Genomic DNA, 18,441 nt, shown 5'->3' with positions numbered 1-18,441 from the left:
TAGATGGAAGGAACATATGAACATCATCAAGTGCAACACCCTGACTACATTAGGGCCAAAAATGTGAAAGCATATCATCAAGGGCATTATCCAAATGCCTCCTGAACACTAACAGACACAGGATATCAACCACCTCTCTAGGAAGTTTGTTACAGTGCTTGATCACACTTACTGTTATGCAATCTGTCTCATGTACAGTCTGAACCTTATCAGCACAGTTTTGTACTGTTCTTACAGGTCCTGCACACAAAATTCAAGGTGAGGCTGCACAGACACTAAATAGAACAGGAAAATCACCTCTTTTGACCAGCTGACTATGCTGTATTAAACAGAATCCAAAATGCAGCTTGCTTTTTTGGCTGCCAGGATATACTTCTAAAACTGTTAAAAAGTCAGAATTCAGTAAAAAAAGTCAAGCACTGTATCTGTGTTTAGGCCTAGTTCTTCAGAAACAAGATGACGAGGAAGAACAGAAACAGTCAGAAGTAGCTTTGTCAAATTAAATTCCAAGCCGGAAAATAACACATTTATAACTGAAGTAAGAGCATTAAGTTGATCCATGCTTTTCCAAGTTTTTCATTAGCATGAATTCATTCCAATTAGAAAAAAATTCAGAACAAAAACTCACAAGGTAGATCTGGTCACCTCTTTGTGGATTTAAATTTGCAACTGTACAAGTCTGACAAACTAGGTTACTACTTCAACTTGAAGGTTACTAACAAGGAAAATACTTCTCAGTCACTACAATTCCAAATAAAATTATTTGCATAAGCAATCTTTTTAAAAAAAAAGAAATTCTAGAAAAAACTAAGCACATGAGTCATGCAAATAATGGTTTAGGGTTTGGATAAGGGGGAAAAAATTACCAAAGTTTTAATCTCCAGGCTCAGGATAAACTAAGTAGCACTACTGGAAATTCCAGCCAATACTTTTTAAGTCATTAGTCAATTGCTATCTCTAAAAAATGACTAAAGAAAACGAATGCTATTATGTTCCTCAAGAAAAGGAGGACAATGTGTATCAAGTACAATCAGTAACTAGCACAGGTGTTTTGACTATACATAGTTCTGCCTAACTGCAGATTGTTTTGTCAGCTTCAGTAATGAGATAAATGAACACACAGTACCTTGTTTATTTCCAAGGTTAACAGAGACTCAGCATCAGTTTTAGCCAACTGCAGTTTGTTTTCTGGCACATAAAGCTCTTTCACCTCATATGAGGCATCCACTGGAACGATGTCCTGTATAAAAGGAATAATCATAATTTTAATTAAATTTATTAAAAGAATAAATATTTAATAGCCAAGAAGTAAAATTTTCATTAACTTTTTAAAAAGCACTGGCTCAGGATTTGTATATATTACCAGGAAAGCTGCTGGCTTGAGTAGCAATAGTGAAACATTCTGACAGCTGTTTTTGAAACCCATATCCCTGTAAGATTTAGTAAGTATTTAACTACTGAATTAAGAGCAGTTTTTATGACTTACTAATACTTATGTTAGCTACAGCAGAAAGAGTTTATATTTTTATACATGCTAAAGAGGAAGACTAATATGCACTAATGTTCAGCCTCTGAAAACTCAAGTAATCAAGTATGCAACATGCATTAATAGTGGTTATATGGATATAAAACTGAAACTGATTAATACGTAAATATAAAGTGAATGTCGTACCCTAACAGCTAGGGAAATAATATCAGTGTTCTAATTATAACCTAAATATCATAGAATATCACTATTTTAAAAAAGCATTTTTCCTCTGTGGTTTTTAAACAAGGCATTCTCACTTCACAATACTCTACATCGTGAATTGCTTATAAGGACATAATTCCAAGGAAGAAAAGGGAAGAGAAAGGAAGGTCATCGTAACATGATAAAACTTCAAAGAGTCTCCTGACACAGGGTTGTATCCAATGTCAAAACCCAGTCAAATTGTTCCAGTGGTATTCCATAGGAAAATGTTCTTTTGAGAACAGGCTTTTAAAATTTTTGAAACCTTCTGTGGAGTAATACTTGGGGTGGAGGGAGGGGCTCACCCACAGGGCAAGGTATACACAGACCTATAACAATAATACGTTGGAAAAATAAAAATGACTCCTGTATTTGCAGTCCACAGTAAACAGGTGTGCCTATAGAAACACAAAGTTTGCCCAGGAGTGTTACAGCACTTAGTCAAGTGTTATCTGGTATCAGGCACCAGTTCCATGATAAGTTAAAGGAAGGCATGATGAAGGAGACACAAAACAACTTTAGTCCTGAGTGAAAAGAGCAGGTGAGGCTAGCAAACTGTTACACTATTTGTGTCTCCAAAGACAAATAAAAGAAAAATAAACAAGCACCTGGAAACTGTGTTGCATTAGGAAAAGCTGAATCCATTACATATCAGACTTTGTTTGTGAAATTTTATTACAGAGTAAAGTAGATAAAACCTATCTTGTATTCCCTCTATCTGAGTAGAAGAGTAACAGCCCAAGAGAGCCACTGCAGACTCTCCACAGCAGTAAGCTTAGGATCAAATCAAAGTGCTGCCTGCTGCCTGTAAGAATAGCAGCTTATAGAAGTGAAGTGTAATGTCTGGGTACACACTATATGACTTCACAGAAGATTCTGCTCTGGAGCCTAGCTTCTTACCACACTATAATGTTCTTATTTTACAAACCACAAAAAGTTTTAAGTAAATGTGTATATTAAAAGGCTTTCTCAATATTATCCTACTTCTAGTGTCCCACTAGTGGGCAAAACAATGGAAGTAACAAATGTTACAGAATGTGCTTTCTGTAAACAATCTCTCTACCTCACAATGAGGATGTAAACAGCCTGAAGGCAGCTCTAGGTACACTGAAAGGCAATAAATCAAGAGCAGGCAATTCAGCCCTGCTTGTAAAACAGCTCAAGCCCAACCATTACCTAAAGCATTAATCACAGAATCATGGAATTGCTCAGGTTGGAAGATCTTCAAGATCATCAAGTCCAACCACAAGCAAACCATACTACACTAACTCTAACAACCCACCACTAAATCATGCCCCTGAGCACCATATCCTAAATGATTTTAAACACATTCAGGGATGGTGACTCAACCACCTCCCTGGGGAGCCTATGCCAGGGCTTAACAACTCTTTCTGTACAGAAGTTTTTCCTGATAACCAATCTAAATCCCCCCAGTGCAACTTGAGGCCATATTAAGTAGAAAACGGTGACAACAGCCATAGCTATGCATGCCTTTGTATTTCTACCCAATTAGAGAAAACAGATACTGACATCTTCACAACATTTTTAAACTGGGATCATATAAGCTTTAAATAGGAGCTAAACATCTAGAGGATTTGTAAGATTAGTAAATCTAGATTCATCAGACAAAAAAGGTAAGTCAGAAATACTGCTTTAAATAAAACATCAGCAAGAGAAGATCACAGGTCGTTAAACTGAATGAATTTTGGATATATACTAGGCTAGTAGGCCATCTAGTGACAACTTTAACACGGTAAGTTCATTCAAAGGTTCATTCTACCAACAGACAAGTTGCACGGTACTCCTCAACACTTATAATTTTTCAGCACATTTGCATAAATAGCTACAAGATAATAAAAATTAAACTAGATGATTTACTAGAACGTGTGCCATCTTAGACTGTGGTGACAGTTCTTTGCTGATGCCAACGCCCTTCTCAGTCTCTAAAGAAAAAACCTTCAGGCAAGTTTCGAGAAGACAGGATTTCACAAGTGTCAGCTGATCTACAAGACCAGTCATTCAGTAAGGTAAGTTCACATTCATTGATGGGTGAGGCCACTAAATGATTTACATTAAGAAAAAGCAAACAGAAGTATCTGCTTGACTGTAATCACTGTTTCACACAGTCACTGCTATCAGGAACTTGCAGGGAAGTTTATCAGAATATTAAATACAGGGAAGAATGAAGAGTATAGTGACAGTTACAATCTTAAAAAAATGGGAACTAAGATTTTCTGCACAACACCTGTTTTCTTCCCATCTCTCCTATTACAATTTTAGTTCACCTGAGCCACAGAAGCACCCCTCTTGCTGTGCCAACAAGAAAAATTTCTGACCCCAGTCACTCACTACTATTTCTGTTGTGACTGTCTTTTACACATTTGTTTTAGTCAAAATGAGCACATTTAGCTTATATAGGTTATCTTACCCAAAACAAATCTTTCTGACCCCAAAACATCAAGGACATACACATATAACCCAATTAGTCAGCAAATCTAACTAGATGACGTCCAAATGGAGTCTCTGAAGCTCACATGGACTGAGTAAAAAAATTGCCTCTCCCTTTTCCCATTAAAGTTAAAAAAGAAAGCAAGTCATTTAGTAGCAACAAAATGACACCATCACTGTATCTAACTACACGATTCAATTTAACCAAGGTTTTGTTTTTCAATAATAACCACATTATGCATGCTTTTTCAAAACAAAGAAAGCACACTTCGAGCTACTGAAATCCATTTCAATAATGTGATTTCATACTATACTTCCAGTGGAAAACAGTAATAATCAAAGTACACCTGCTCCCATAGTAAGAAATCCATAACAAAATACTGTCATACTTCTCTAAGCACAAGAAGAAATCAATGTTTTATTGATATGGGAATTACTAATGTTGAATACTGAGGGTTTTTTGCTGGTTGTTTTTTTTTAATCATACTTGAAAGCTTAAGTTGTTCACAGCTCGTTGTGGATTGTGTATTTACTGCTGTGTATAAATCATCACTGCAGCAGTATAAAACTACTAGTATAGCCTTGCATATCTTTTGCACCAAGCATGTTTTTTCCCTGAATTCTCACACCAAATAACTACTAGCCTTAGCACAGAATCACAGAGGGACCTCTGCAGGTCACCTAGTCCAGTTTCCTGCTTAAAACTGAACCAATTACAAGAGGCAAATCAGAAGCATGGCCAAACAAGTTTTAAATATCTGCAAAAATGAAGCACCCACAAACTCTCAGGATGACTTGTTCTAATCACTTCCCTCGACCTACTGTTGCATTAGGGAGAGCATAGCCAAGTTCATTATTGGCCTTCTATACTGCAAGGGCAACTGGAAAAACTCTTATTTGCACCACTATACATCATTTAAAATCCCTGTGATTTGTCATGAATCCCAGAAAGTCCCACTCAATCATCTGTCACTGCAGGTATATGGTTTCAACATCATGCTCAAAAAAGTAAGAAATCACACTGATACAAATTTTCCACAGAAGTACTTTTGAAAGGAGATGGGAAACAAGGCTGCATGTAAAACAATTACTCAATGCCCAGCCAGCAGATGAGTATAATCAGACGTGACAAATACACTCTACCGACTATACACTTCATAGTTAAATAATTATGAATTGGGCTGAAGATGTGGAGAGTCTGTCCTACATAAATGTTAGATACTAAAAATACTAATCTGCCATGTTTGTAGGTTTCTCAAAAAAAATACTGGAAGATGTTTTTTGGCCTGTTGCAACCCAATTTTATAACAAAGGTGATCACATGGAATATTCTTCGTCACATTTTTTTTTATAAATGAATCAATGAGGAACTAGATAAGACTGAGAACTTTGATCCAGAATCATCATGTTACAGTGACAGCTGTAATATATAATTGGAGGAAAATACATACAGAGATTATAGAGAGCAGTAGAATCAATCTCTACATATTTTCCAGGAGATATTACTCTCCATTATTTCTATTTGTTCTGAATACACTTGCAAAGAACTGTTGGACATAGTTAGGAAATCAGTGCTTTAAAAGCCCACGCAGAGAACCTTCCTCCTCAAATACAATACCATGTCTTCAAACAGAAAGTCCCTGAACCCAGATAAGAATTCAATTCTTAGCTATAATCTGGGGGATGGGTGGTAAAAGAAAGAAGAGAGTAAAGGTTTATATCCACAATGGATTGATTTCAATAGTAATATAATAAGATTCCCCAAATTTGCGGTGTGATTTGCACTATTTGCAGAGCTGCATTAAGTTAGTCCCCAAGAATGTGACTTTTGTAGAAAAGTAGTTAAAACACACTTTTTCTCAGTATGTTGAAAGTTACATACTAGAAATGCAATACTTTCTTTATACATTTTTGCACTTCCTTCATTATAAAGGTGGCACTCCTGAGAGATGACTTATTGAGAAAATATCTCCCTGGTTAAATATTGAGCTGATTTCATTACTGCAAAATCCCAGCTTTGTTTAATGAGCTAGGTCAGCTACAATCGTTGACAGGAAAAATACAAACGGAAACAATGAAATCTCTGCAGCCAAATATCTGCACTAGGCTTGCTTGAATCCATTGGGCAGTAGCAGCAGATAAAGAGCCAAAGTTATCAAGCCTAAAGCCACACATGCATTTCTGACTTAAAAAAAAAATCATAATAATAATGGATTGAGCAAGGACTTATTTGTAAAGTATTGAAAGCAGTTAGAAAAAAAAAAAAAAGGACATTTTCATATGACTCAGACTTAGTAGCTTTAAGAGATACTCATCAGTAGCTCACATTCTAACTCCCTGAAAAAAACTCTGAAGTGTTTTATTTATTGCATTTACACGTAAAGAAACCCATCCACATGCTCCTCAAAACTGATTTACACTACACAATAACTTTCCAGATTCAACAGCTGCTTAATACTCCTGAGTGGCTACCTCCCTTTTCTTCCATAAGGAAAGAAACATTTCTGAAGAATACCGGATACATTTGTTAGAGTTCTTTGTGAATATTATGAGAAAGTTTTAAGAACTAAGTCATTCCATTTCCTATGAAATAAAAATGTTCCAAATTCTCAATATAAATCTGTGTATATCCATCTGCCTAGCTCAATGCAAGCACACAGTTCAGCTGTGTTTCAGCTCTTGAAATTCACAGATTACCAATACTGAGTGGACACAGTGTTTTTCTCAGATACTAAAACAAAATAAACATCCCAGATTATTTTTAAAGTACTTTTATTTTTAAAGCAAGAGTCTGGGGATCACCATGTTAGCACACTGGTTTCTAGAATTATAAAAATGCACTGACTTGGTCTTCTGAACAGGAGGCTCAGGGCCTCTCACAGTCAGGAACTGCCACCTCCCATAGGTCGGACTCAGGCACCTCTTTCCTTTTTCCCTCCCAAAAGCATACAAATGAGCACAAGGGTACGAGTCTAGCACTCTGTTGTGGCTTGCTGTGCTTAAAGCTGGCATTCACCATCGCTTCCAAGTTCCCCTTTACAGTTAGCATTTATGGGAATAAATATAAATTAGTTTCTACTTTTTGAGAGTTTATTTCACTTGATAATCACTGCTGTTTCAAGGCTGAGGTCAGAAAACAGGGCAATTTTAAAAATTAGAATTTAAAAATATGTACATCTAAGTCAAAAATTCTATCTGCCTTTTCCAGCATGTGCATTTGGACCTCACGCTTTGAAAAAGTTACTAGGATACACCTGCACTGCTGCTCACCCTCTCTTGAAGAAGTTCCACAACTTGTTGCACACAGTCATTCACATCACAGGAATCAGTTTTCAGCACAAGCTCTGGGGCTTCTGGCTTTTCGTACTCAGAGTCAATCCCAGTAAAGCCTACAAAACAGAAGATGAAGATCCTAAATGATGTCTTCAAAAAGATGACTGCATTTTAACATTATTTACATAACAGTTTTCTTGACATAAGCCAGACAAGAGCACAAAGCTTTAACTTTCTTAAGAAAGTATTTCATAGGGAAATCAACTGCTTTTTCCTTTATTGAGCCATTTGCTAATCCCTACCACATGACTGCAGCTAACTTCAGCATTCTGCATCAGGCATATTGTATGTCTGCTGATATTTGATTTATATTGTGAATTTAAAAGGTAGCACTCCTGAAAGAACTGTATACCTTAACACATTCAACTGTCTGACATTACTAGTTATTTCTTTTTTACTTCTTTTACTTCTTTTTTAAGGTTTTAGGTGTGCTTCTTTTTTTTTTTGCAAGTATATATTTAAACTCACACAAGCAATACCTTAAAGAGTAGGGAATTCAATCATCATTACATTTGTTTGCATTTAACGCAGCCATTTTAAGATAGCTAGTTAAAGAAAGGTAGATATCTGACATTTGTAGTTGTAAAGACTTTATTCACAGACCACATAAACAACTGACAAAAACTGTTAGAAATCTGCTTTGAAAGAGGAAATTCTAACTAACCATGTATGAGCAGAAATAAAGATATAAACCCAGTGGCAAAGCGGTCTTTATCTGAGTATGAGGGACATAAAATCATTCATGGGCACAAGTACAAAACCCTAACTTCAAAATGAAAGTTATTCTCTTCACAAGCATTCTCAACGTCAAGTCTTTACAGAGGGATGGTGACTACAATTTACTTTTTGGAAGAAGAAGACAGTAATTCTTACTAATACCATTTTTTATAGACTTAAAGAATCAGATCCTTTTTTATCTAGTCAATGGACACACAAAAAAGAAGTTGATCCCAGTTTCCTGCTCAATACTATCCCCAGTTCACCTGCTTCTGCTGCACACTCATAGACTCGAGCTTAGCCACTATGTGCAGTCCAATCACATGTCACTTATGTAGGAAGGATGAAACTACATCTAGGTTCACCTTTAATTTCTCCAGCTCTGGCTTTCTTATAGAGTCCCTTAACATCTCTTTGTTCACAGACATGCAACGGAGCATCCACAAATACTTCAAAAAAAGGCAAGCTGGCTCCTTCATGAATTCGTCTGGCATTATTACGATCCTGAAAGGAAAAAAATACCAAAAGATTGCACCTATATAATATTAATATATAATACTTTTATTGCCTTTCTGCTTTTGGACTTCATTTTAAAGATGCTGATAGTAAAATGTAAACAAATTCAAGTTTGGGGAAAAAAACAAACAGTATTTGATCAGCCCTTCTATTAGTTTTTCAGCAGTTCTTCACGTGCTAAATGTTGACGTGAAGATGAGAGAGATTCTACATGAATCAGTTTTGTTTTTTATTGACAGCTACAAAGTGCATAATTTTCTATGCCTGTGCCAGTAATATGAGTGCCAACCCCAAGAGCTGCATCTACCTCGTGCACTGAAGTCAGAGCACCCATAGCTGCAGTTATGACCAACTTTCTCTCCAGAACACCAGATTTTGTTCATTTATTGGATGGACTCATGCATTCCAAACACTTCATTTGCATGGCTTACAGATCATTGAAACAACTGGCTAATTTCATATATGGAGAGTTCAATAAAAGAACAAGAACGCTTTCCAAAAACCTACTACAACCATCTTTCATAAAATATGGCTACGTGGTTGGTTTTTTTTCACAGCTTAAGTCTTACTGCAGGATCTTGACTTCCACAAATTGTTATCTGAAGAATTGTTTGTTCTTCACTATGGCCAAAGAAATAACATCATCTCATGCTGTGTAGCTGAGCTACAGCCATTGGATTGCTCTTAAAGATACGTTGCATTCATACATTTTATTTTCCTCTGCTTACAAACCTGTCATACATTAAAAAAAGTCTTCAGAAAACAATGGGAACAAGCTACTCTGCAGCATTAGCAAAGGTCCTCTTGAAATAAAAAACTAAGAGCACTTTTTACTTAACTTGGTAAAATAGGGTTCACACCATTAATTCACTGAAGGAAGTTGCATTTGAAAAAAAAAGTTAAACAGGATTTAGGTTAAGTGCATGCCAAGTCTTTATAAATATAAGAACTGGCATCTAAATGGATCGAACAAAATATTGTAATTTTTTGCAGTATCTTTTGCTTTTATTCCTAATGGTAAATTATTAATTCTTCCTAGAGAACTGAAAAACCGTTCCAGCTTTAGGAGTAATCTTTTTTTTTTTTTAATGCTTTAGTTTAGTGTTTATGAATTTTGAATCTTTGTCTCTAGAAAGTAAAAACGTCATTTTAGAAGAAAGAAAGGAAGCATTTTGTTTTGGCAAAGTTCAGTGAGGAACTCCTAAACTCAAATTCCGAGTGACATTTTGCATTCTGTTTTCTTCACAATACCTAGAGGGCTTTCACAGTTACCTGAGCATAAGGAGAGATGAAACTAGTGATGCACACCAGACCAGCGTCTGCAAACAGTTTAGCAACCTCAGCAATGCGACGAACATTTTCTTCTCTATCTTCTGGTGTGAAACCCAGATTCTTATTAAGGCCTTGGCGGATGTTGTCACCATCCAACGTGTAGCACGGAATGCCGTGGCATACTAAATACTCCTCCACAGCCATGCTAACTGTGGTCTTCCCAGCACCAGACAGACCTAAAATATTAAATAAAATATGTCATAACGCACAGATTAGGGCAAATTGCAGTACATGTACAGTGCTGGTATGAGAAGTCCATAAAAGTGACAGCAATAATGTGTTTTTCTGTCTTCTGAAGATGCTTACCTACAATAAAAGCTAAATGCCTAATACAGACAACAGATATAGTGAGAATAAGAGAGAAAGTGAAGCGTGTAGTTTGAAAATAAAAGAGTTTGGCCTTAGAGCTGTTACTGCTCATAGAGGTAGTACCTATTTTCCAGTTGCTGGCAGTTATTTCTACCTGAGCAAACTAAATTCAGAAACCCAAAGAAAAGTTGAAGATATGTCACATTTACATCAGAAAAGGAAGATCTCGCAATCAAGTGAATTTCAGTCACCAAAAAGGGACCAAAACACACAGAGTTATTTCAACCCAAAGAGACAAGAAGAATATAAAGAGAGGAAACCTTTATAAAAGTGGTTGAGAAACAACAAGAATTAGAATTAAGCAAAGGATAAGACTAAGTAAACTTAATGTTCCTAAAGCACCAAACAAAAAGGATTCTCAAGTCATTGTCCCAAAGCAAGTTCTTGACAGTCAGCCTAAAAATAATAATAAAATTGTGTCAAGGGCTCGGATGCCACATTCAACTCTGGATGAAAAAAGGAGCTATAGCTAAGCAACTTTTTAGAAGAAAAAACAAAACACAAGGACCCTCAGAACTCCATAAATGTACCTGTTAACCAGACTGTGCATCCACGGAAACCACTTCTTGTTCCTACCACCTGGCCTCTCTTGTTTCGGCTGACGTGATGAGCTTGGTAGGTAACATTGGTTGCCCTCTGCATTCCCTGTAGAAACAGTAGTTGATTAAATCTTTACCTTCTAAAAGAGTATGCTGGCACAGAATGTATTATTCAAATATATCATTCACAGGCACAAAGAAAGATATAGAGACCTGTCAGCAGAAGTAAAAACAATACCTAATCCATCTCCTGCAGCCATTCAAAGGATGAAAGGAAGTTACAAAAGCATCGCAAACCACATACTTGGTGCTGCTTCTCTGAAGCCTGGGGTTAACCAGGTCAGCCAATTACTGATTTCACATGCAACTGGTTTAAGACCAAATTAACCAAAGAGAGATGAACTGCTACACTTGAATTCTACTGATGTCACTGAAAATCTAAGATCAAGTGGATTCATCTCACAGAAATTAAGGTTTCCATCATAAACAGACAAACATGAGCTCACTTTTAACTCACAAAAAGGCACCTTTTCACTGCAAACTGTGTGTGCAATCTACCTCTCAGTTCAGGATTCACATCTCTGAACTACACTGCCTTCACATAGACCTTGAGTCTGAAAGTAACGCCTCCCCTTTCATTACATTGCCTAAGGGCGTCAGAGAAGAATGTTGGTGATGTGGCAACAGAGGTTGAACCTTCCCACCAATATTCCTTTACATGTTGTTGCTGCATGACAGAGAGCAGCAGAGAGGCAGTCTGAAATGAAAGTGTGTATGAAGCAAAGGTGTGGAATTGAATTCTTCCATGTGGGAAAAATGGCATCCACTGACATTCCTTGATGCTTGCTGAATGCTTATGGAGACCAAACACTGGATGTAAGCACAGAGATGCGTTTCAGCAGAGGTATCACAAACAAGTCATGTTCCAGATAACCAAGCAAATTTTTACAAGCATGGCATGCAGACTTTTGTTCATTGCTTGTGATAAAAGTGAAAATGCATAGCTAATGGTGGTGACTATGCTGAAAAACAGCGTTTTTGTAGCTAAGAATTTCGTTTGTCAAATACCGTTACTGTGTTCTGCCTGTTGTAGTTTCCATGGAAATGAATAGGAGACCTCAGTTTTGGAGTGATCTGAGACAGTTATAGCATATTCTGAGTCTAAATCAAATAGTATTTCTAAATGAATTTTTAAAGAACTTACAAAGTTGGTTTTCTGACAAAATTCACTCCTAACATCTGGTTAAAGACTTTCTTAAAACCATCTAGTCACTGCAATGACCTGCCACATCATCTTACATAAGATGACAATGTTGTCAAGCACCTTTTTCTAATCTAAGCCAAAGGAACAGGAAAATCAGCCTCAGCATTCCCTCGAGCTTTGCTGGTATGAACCAAGTTCTTGTAACCAGGTACAAGATCAACACCTTAGACAACAAGACCCAGTACAAACAACCTAACAAAGATAAACAAAAGCTTCAAGAAAGAGTTGAGGGTGGGACAGTTTGCTTATGCCATGCTGCTTTGACTTCTCTTGCTTACAAACGCACTGTAAAATATTTGCATTATCTTCTCTTCCATCGTTATCAATGCTAGCTGGAAAAGATGGAAAAAAACTTACAAAAAAATTGAGGTAGGATATTAATCTAAGGAGTACTAGCAGAAAGCTGTTCATAGTTTTAAAGCCATCACAAAAGAGGGTTGAAAGAAATATGGTATCTACTTTTGACTTCGAGAAATAGTGTTGCATCATTCTTCTTTAGAACAGGTTTTCAAAATTTAGTTTATCATTATAACTTAACAGGACTGTATTTATTTGAGTGGTTGTATTTGTCCCTGCACAGCTGGGCTCATAGCTGATACAGACAGAAACTCAGGGTAGGAACAGATGTTCAGATTTTTAAATAAAACAACTCTGTAAGTCAGCAGTGACAGTCAGCACCTAAAATTAGAGGCAGACTAAATAGCAATCCATAAGAAACCACCACCTGCACAGGTTATAGCCACATAGAACATTCTACTTGCCAATTGTGTTATCTTCAAACAAATTATCAGCACAGATACTTTGGAGGTCAAGTGTGCCACTCAACAACACTTCTTCCAGCCCCTGCTCTATAAATTACAGGAGGGTTTTTGTTTTGTTTTGTTTCCCAGAACTAGGAAAGCAACAGTAAAACTGATCCAGGTATTCTTCTAGCCCCACACTTACAAAACATAGAAAACTCTGAAAAAGTTGGCAGATATGATTTGTAAAATGATAAGGACAGAAGCTTAAGTAGAAAATACAAAAAGGCATCAAGCAAGGAATTAGCAAATATGGCAAATCATAGCAATGAAAAGGACAAACACAAACAAAAAGGCACACGAGTGCAGTAGAACAGTCAGCAAGCTCAGTGATGGGACAACAATACCTGTATTGATACCTCCAAAGCAGGCATCTAAAAACTGAAATGCTCAGTCTGCGTGCATTCAGAGACACACCGTCATCCAGCAGGACAGGTGCACACACATACACACCAACTGTGCAGCTCAGTGGCAAAATCCTCCTTAACTTCCAGTAGAAAAGAGCTTCTTATGAAAGCACATTTAGCAAGTTATTCTCTGTTGCTGGAAAAAAAAATTATCATGTTTCCTAATCACAGCTACTTTCCTACGTCATCCACTACCAACACTGAACAGCAAAAGCTGAACAATTGATCACTGACAATTAATTACTGACACGTACACTTACTACAAACACTGCTGTGGCACAGAAGAGTACTTAGGAACAGAAATCAGTGGCTGAGATTGGTTGTGCTCTTAACTTACTTTGCCAGACTCCAAATTCCCGCACTTAAAATTTGATGAGTATTGATTAGAGAAATTTAATAGTCATCCAAAACATTAGCAGAAATAAAGATCATTTCATTTCATCCTCTAGCCAAGCATTGCTCACCTTGGAGAATCCTATAATCAGTGTAAAGGAAATGAAACATATTAAAGTGAGTAACTGAAAAGCTCAATGTTATGAGCATGAGCTTCTTTATTAAAAAAAAAAGTTCATTTAAACCTTTTAGCCTAATTACATTCCCTATAATAATCTCCACTGAAAACAGATACTAGACAGTTTGGGTTTTTTGTGGTTTATTTTTGTAAAGAGGCTAATGAAAAAAAAAAAGGGTATTAATCACAAAGGCCGTCTTGTTTCTTTTTTTTTTCACCCTACAACCATTAGTGATTTCATTTCTCGATTTGCTCACAAAATTCTTTTTCCCCATGTTAACCATTCAGTGCTTCTGCACTGCTTTTAAAAACACTGAGAACACAAAACACTCCTTGTTTACCAATGATAAATAACAGTAGCGCTTAAGCCCCCTGCTCTCTTCCCTCACTGTGCTAGTTTGTTTCCCACATGCAATCCTAAGTGCCCTCATGAGCTCATATTTTTGCACTTTAGATGAAAAAAAAAAAAAAAGGAGAATTAAAAGTTCCATCATGCTCCAACAGTCATCTATCAGCAAATCTTTACTTTTCACAAAGCAACACCTCTGGGGTAAGAAGCAAAGCTTCCAATGCCAAGTAGAGATTTCTCAAGCTGCAGCACCAACAGACAGCCAGCTTTTGAGGCAGGGAGCGTCAAGAAGGTTGGACTAACTCCATCTAACTTCTGCTTTAAGAAGACACTGAATACCCTAAGCTATAACTTTCCATAAGTTAACAACAGCAACACATCCACTATCTCCTCTCTAGTGCAGTCTTATCTTCAACGCCCTCCCCACTTCCCAATCATTCCAGACATTTTCAAGGCCATTTGCTTACTTGTTCACCACTCATCTCCTGTAAGACAGGGATATCCTGCTAACAGTACATTTGTACATTTATACTACTCCAGCACTCAAATCATGTTTCTTTTTCCCTCCAAGCCCTCTTCAACAGCCAAACAGCAACTTAAACAGGCAGAACAGTTCCCATTTTCTGTCTGCATACAGACAAGCAAAGGAGCACAGAAACAGCTTTAGCAAAATGGTAATAATTACAAATGCCACAGCAACTGCATTACAGCTGAGAGTCTGCTCACCTCTTCAGATGGGGTTTAAAGAGTTGTGAGCCACAAGATCTGCTAAGAACGCCTTCTGAAACTACCTTCTCAAATTCACGTTTGAAAATTCGTACTTTGGAACGAAGGATGCGTATAGAAGTGACAGCCAAACACTAAGATTTTTACCATTACCGAGAACCTTACAAATGACCAATCCATATTCTGCCACAGCCTACAGAATTCCATTTTCTCCTACTAGGATTTACAGCAAAAAAAACAAACAAAAAAAAAAAGAGGTTACTTTTATCCTGATACCTGCTCAGTGGAATATGGTTGGCTGCAGTGATCCCGGAACAGTATGTACCTAAGCACCTCAGCACATCATCACCCAATTAGCCAAAGGCATGTGCTCCTGCCACCTACGCAGACTAGACTGCCACAAGGCTGCCTTTGTCAGATGTACTAACACTGCAGTGGTTTCAAAAATCACTGTGACAGAAAGCAAGCAGAACATTCTAAAGCACTGTGGATATAAGCAACTCTGTGACAGCCAGATAACAAACGAGGAGATTATCTTTACTCACCAGCTGCTGTGACCCCCACCAGCAGCTCATTCACCAGCACTGAATCAAGTCATTAGCTGGCTGAGGGAGCTGAGCAAAACAAAGTACTAACAGCAAAAATTCCACAGCCAGAAATAAATGCTGGAGAAAATTCTCACTGCCCCATTTTGCGGGCACTTCCTAACACCTCAGGACTTGAAGCAGTACTAGGGAAAGTGTTACACAAGTTTTCCAACCAAGCCGGCCACAAATACTGACAGTGTACTGTGCTGTGTGCTGCTCTGTAACTGAGCATGCTGTGCTCGGAGGGAGGCCTGGCAAGCCCACGAACTCACACAGAGGTTATCCCAGATCAAGCGGTGATTGTGAAGAGCACCAGATGCCCAGACAAAGTTGGGACGATGCAGCTCTGCCTGCTCTCCTATGGGCTGCCAGTCCCACCAGGACATCAGAGTCTGCTGTGACCTCATTCTCAGACAAACACAGCCAGAAGTGCCAGGACATTCAAACATCTGCAGAGTGAATTGGGATTTTTTTTTTCCAGCAAAGCAAATTGGATTTAAGGGAGCACTTCAGCTGAGGCCTTCTGAAGAAAAAGGAAGAGGCAGAAGACTTCCCCTGCTTGCCACGTATCTCATGGCGCTCGCTGACATCCGATGAACTCAGCAAACAGCTAAAGTTTATTAACTTTTTTTAATACGCCCTCCCTAGTCTAGGCAAATCCATCACAATTTTGCTACAAATAAACTAAAAGATGTTGAGTAACTACAACATACTGTTTCCTCCACCCAGAATAGATTTGTTTCACTATTTTCTTCATAACGTTTCATTTCAACGTTTCCTCCTGGAAGAATGCAATTTACCAATTACTCTGTTATGTAAACAAGTTGGAGCTTGCACGCAGAATGGCACAGCTCTTAGTACAGAAACAGCTTCCCCATTTTCCTGGGGACAGCAACGATGCTTTTCTTATTCATTTAGTAAGAAAGCTGGGGCCCGTTCTGCTCGCAGCAAGCTTCAGTGACAGCTCAGATCTCAGTTGTCTGCTTCAATTCAGTGCTGTCTGAAAACAATCACGCACCTATTTCTCTCTTTTTCCTCTCTCACTTGGCTCGCATCACCAAACGTATCAAATGAGCCCAGTGAAGGCCCGCGATGTGCCTGCTAAATAGCTTCATTCTGGTCTGCGCCGTAAACCAATCTGCCCCGGTCTCGCGGACAAGAATGAATGCTTTGCTTCGGATTTTCTAAGCCTCGTCTCGGCAGTTTTCCACACAACATCGAGCACACAAAGAACCTCAGTCTCGGCCACCCGAGCTGCATGAATGCCCGCATTGTGCATCCCCTTCACTCTGCCTTCTGCCTGGCAGCGAAAGCGGCGGGGACGAAGCCCGCAGCCCTTCCCCACAGGCAGCCCGTGCTCCCCGGGGCGGGACGGTGCCCTCGGGGTGGGGTGGACCGCGGCGATGCCGCCTGAGGGACAGCGCGGCCGCCCCGGTAACGGTCCCGGCTCCCGCGCATCACTGCCCATCCCGTGCTCGAGCACGGCGGACACATCGCCTCGACCGTGTCTCCCTCCTCTCCCAGCTCCTCCGCCCGCCCGCTCACCCAGCTCGGCATCCTGTTGCTCAGCTTCGCTTTCTTGCACTGGCTCTCGGGTAACTCCATGGCCGTGGGATGACGGACGAGGAGAGGGCGGGAAGGCGAAGACGCGCGGTGCCCGCCGATGCTCGATGCGGACGAAGCTGCCGCCGCCGGATGCCGTGCCAGGGGTAGCGCAGGGAGGAGCCGCGGCCCGGCGGGAGGGAGGAGGAAAAGGGAGGGAAGGAGGTGCGGTAGAAGCCGGCAGCCCGGCGTGCGCCGCGCCGTGACGCGCCCGAGGGGTGGAGGCGGCCGCACGGCGCCGCCATTTCCGCCGCCGCTGCGCCGGGCGGAGGCGGGGCGCTCTCGGCTGCCCCCGGCGGTCGGCGGGGCGCCCCCGGTGGTCCGGACCTCCGCGCTTGTGGAGATGTGGCGGGCGGGAATCGTATTGAGGACAGGCTTGGTTAATTGCACTTTGCAGTGTTGTTTTACGTGACTTAAGAATAGTCCTAAATGTTATTTACAATCCTTGAATCATAAAGGTTGGAAAAAGGCCTCTTAGATCTTTAGGTTCTACTGTACACCCAACACCAACGCTGCCCGTGAAACCGCACCCCTAAGTACCACCATCTACATGTTGACTGAACGCTTCCACAGACAGTGGCCTCAGGGAGCTGCATGATTACTTCCACAAAATATCAGGAGAAAACTGATGAGTGGACCTTTTATTAGTGAAATATGCAGAAGCAGAGACACCTGTGATCCAAGAAATTATGTAATCTTGAAGGTGATAAAAAACATTTATGAAAACCCCTAAGAAGCTGACCTTTTTTGATCACACTCATTTTATAAAATTATGTATGCTTGTGAATGTACTATATATATATATAGATATAAATAATTTTTTACTGTTTTTTTAGATAACTATATACTAAAGCCACACACATGGATTAGATAGATCAGGTAATCTATATTTACCTGCTTTACTGAGCCTTATGTCACAAGCATAGGCCATGCTTCATCAGTTCTTGTCAACAGTTTCAGTGAAGATGTAATGACAGTTTTGATGTAAAGAAGGTAGATGTGTAAGTCCATCCAGAACTGCCCATGTGTTTTGCTCCTCTAACATCTTAACCTTCTTAAACTGCCTCCTTAAAATGTTGAAGAGGGAGATAAGAATAACATTCATTAAACATAGGAAGTAAACATATGTTTGCTTATACAAAGATCTGTAGAAAAAGAGTTCTTTGCAAGGTTATATGTAAGCTCTGCATGGCTATTAAGGTCTAAAATCCA

General features: G+C 39.1%; 1 protein-coding gene across 1 annotated transcript in view; it reads right to left on the bottom strand.

Moving 5' to 3' along the window:
* The window catches only part of PAPSS1 (3'-phosphoadenosine 5'-phosphosulfate synthase 1), a 34,946-nt gene extending 17,560 nt beyond the window's left edge, over positions 1 to 17,386 (bottom strand). Inside the window, exons 1-6 of the mRNA XM_065736505.1 lie at positions 17,173 to 17,386; positions 10,975 to 11,089; positions 10,016 to 10,251; positions 8,593 to 8,731; positions 7,448 to 7,566; positions 1,127 to 1,240 (exon numbers count right to left, since the gene is read on the bottom strand). Coding sequence (XP_065592577.1) covers positions 1,127 to 1,240; positions 7,448 to 7,566; positions 8,593 to 8,731; positions 10,016 to 10,251; positions 10,975 to 11,089; positions 17,173 to 17,232 — 783 coding nt within the window. The 5' untranslated portion in view covers positions 17,233 to 17,386. The remainder of the gene's footprint in view (positions 1 to 1,126; positions 1,241 to 7,447; positions 7,567 to 8,592; positions 8,732 to 10,015; positions 10,252 to 10,974; positions 11,090 to 17,172) is intronic.
* Positions 17,387 to 18,441: the final 1,055 nt, after the last annotated feature.

This window comes from Cyrtonyx montezumae, unplaced genomic scaffold, assembly GCF_038088225.1.
Source record: "Cyrtonyx montezumae isolate F1298 unplaced genomic scaffold, pur_monq_1.0 scaffold_2, whole genome shotgun sequence".
NCBI classification, from domain to species: Eukaryota; Metazoa; Chordata; class Aves; order Galliformes; family Odontophoridae; genus Cyrtonyx; species Cyrtonyx montezumae.
Note: the sequence above shows the minus strand (reverse complement) of the source record. Positions and strands in the feature narration are given on the sequence as shown.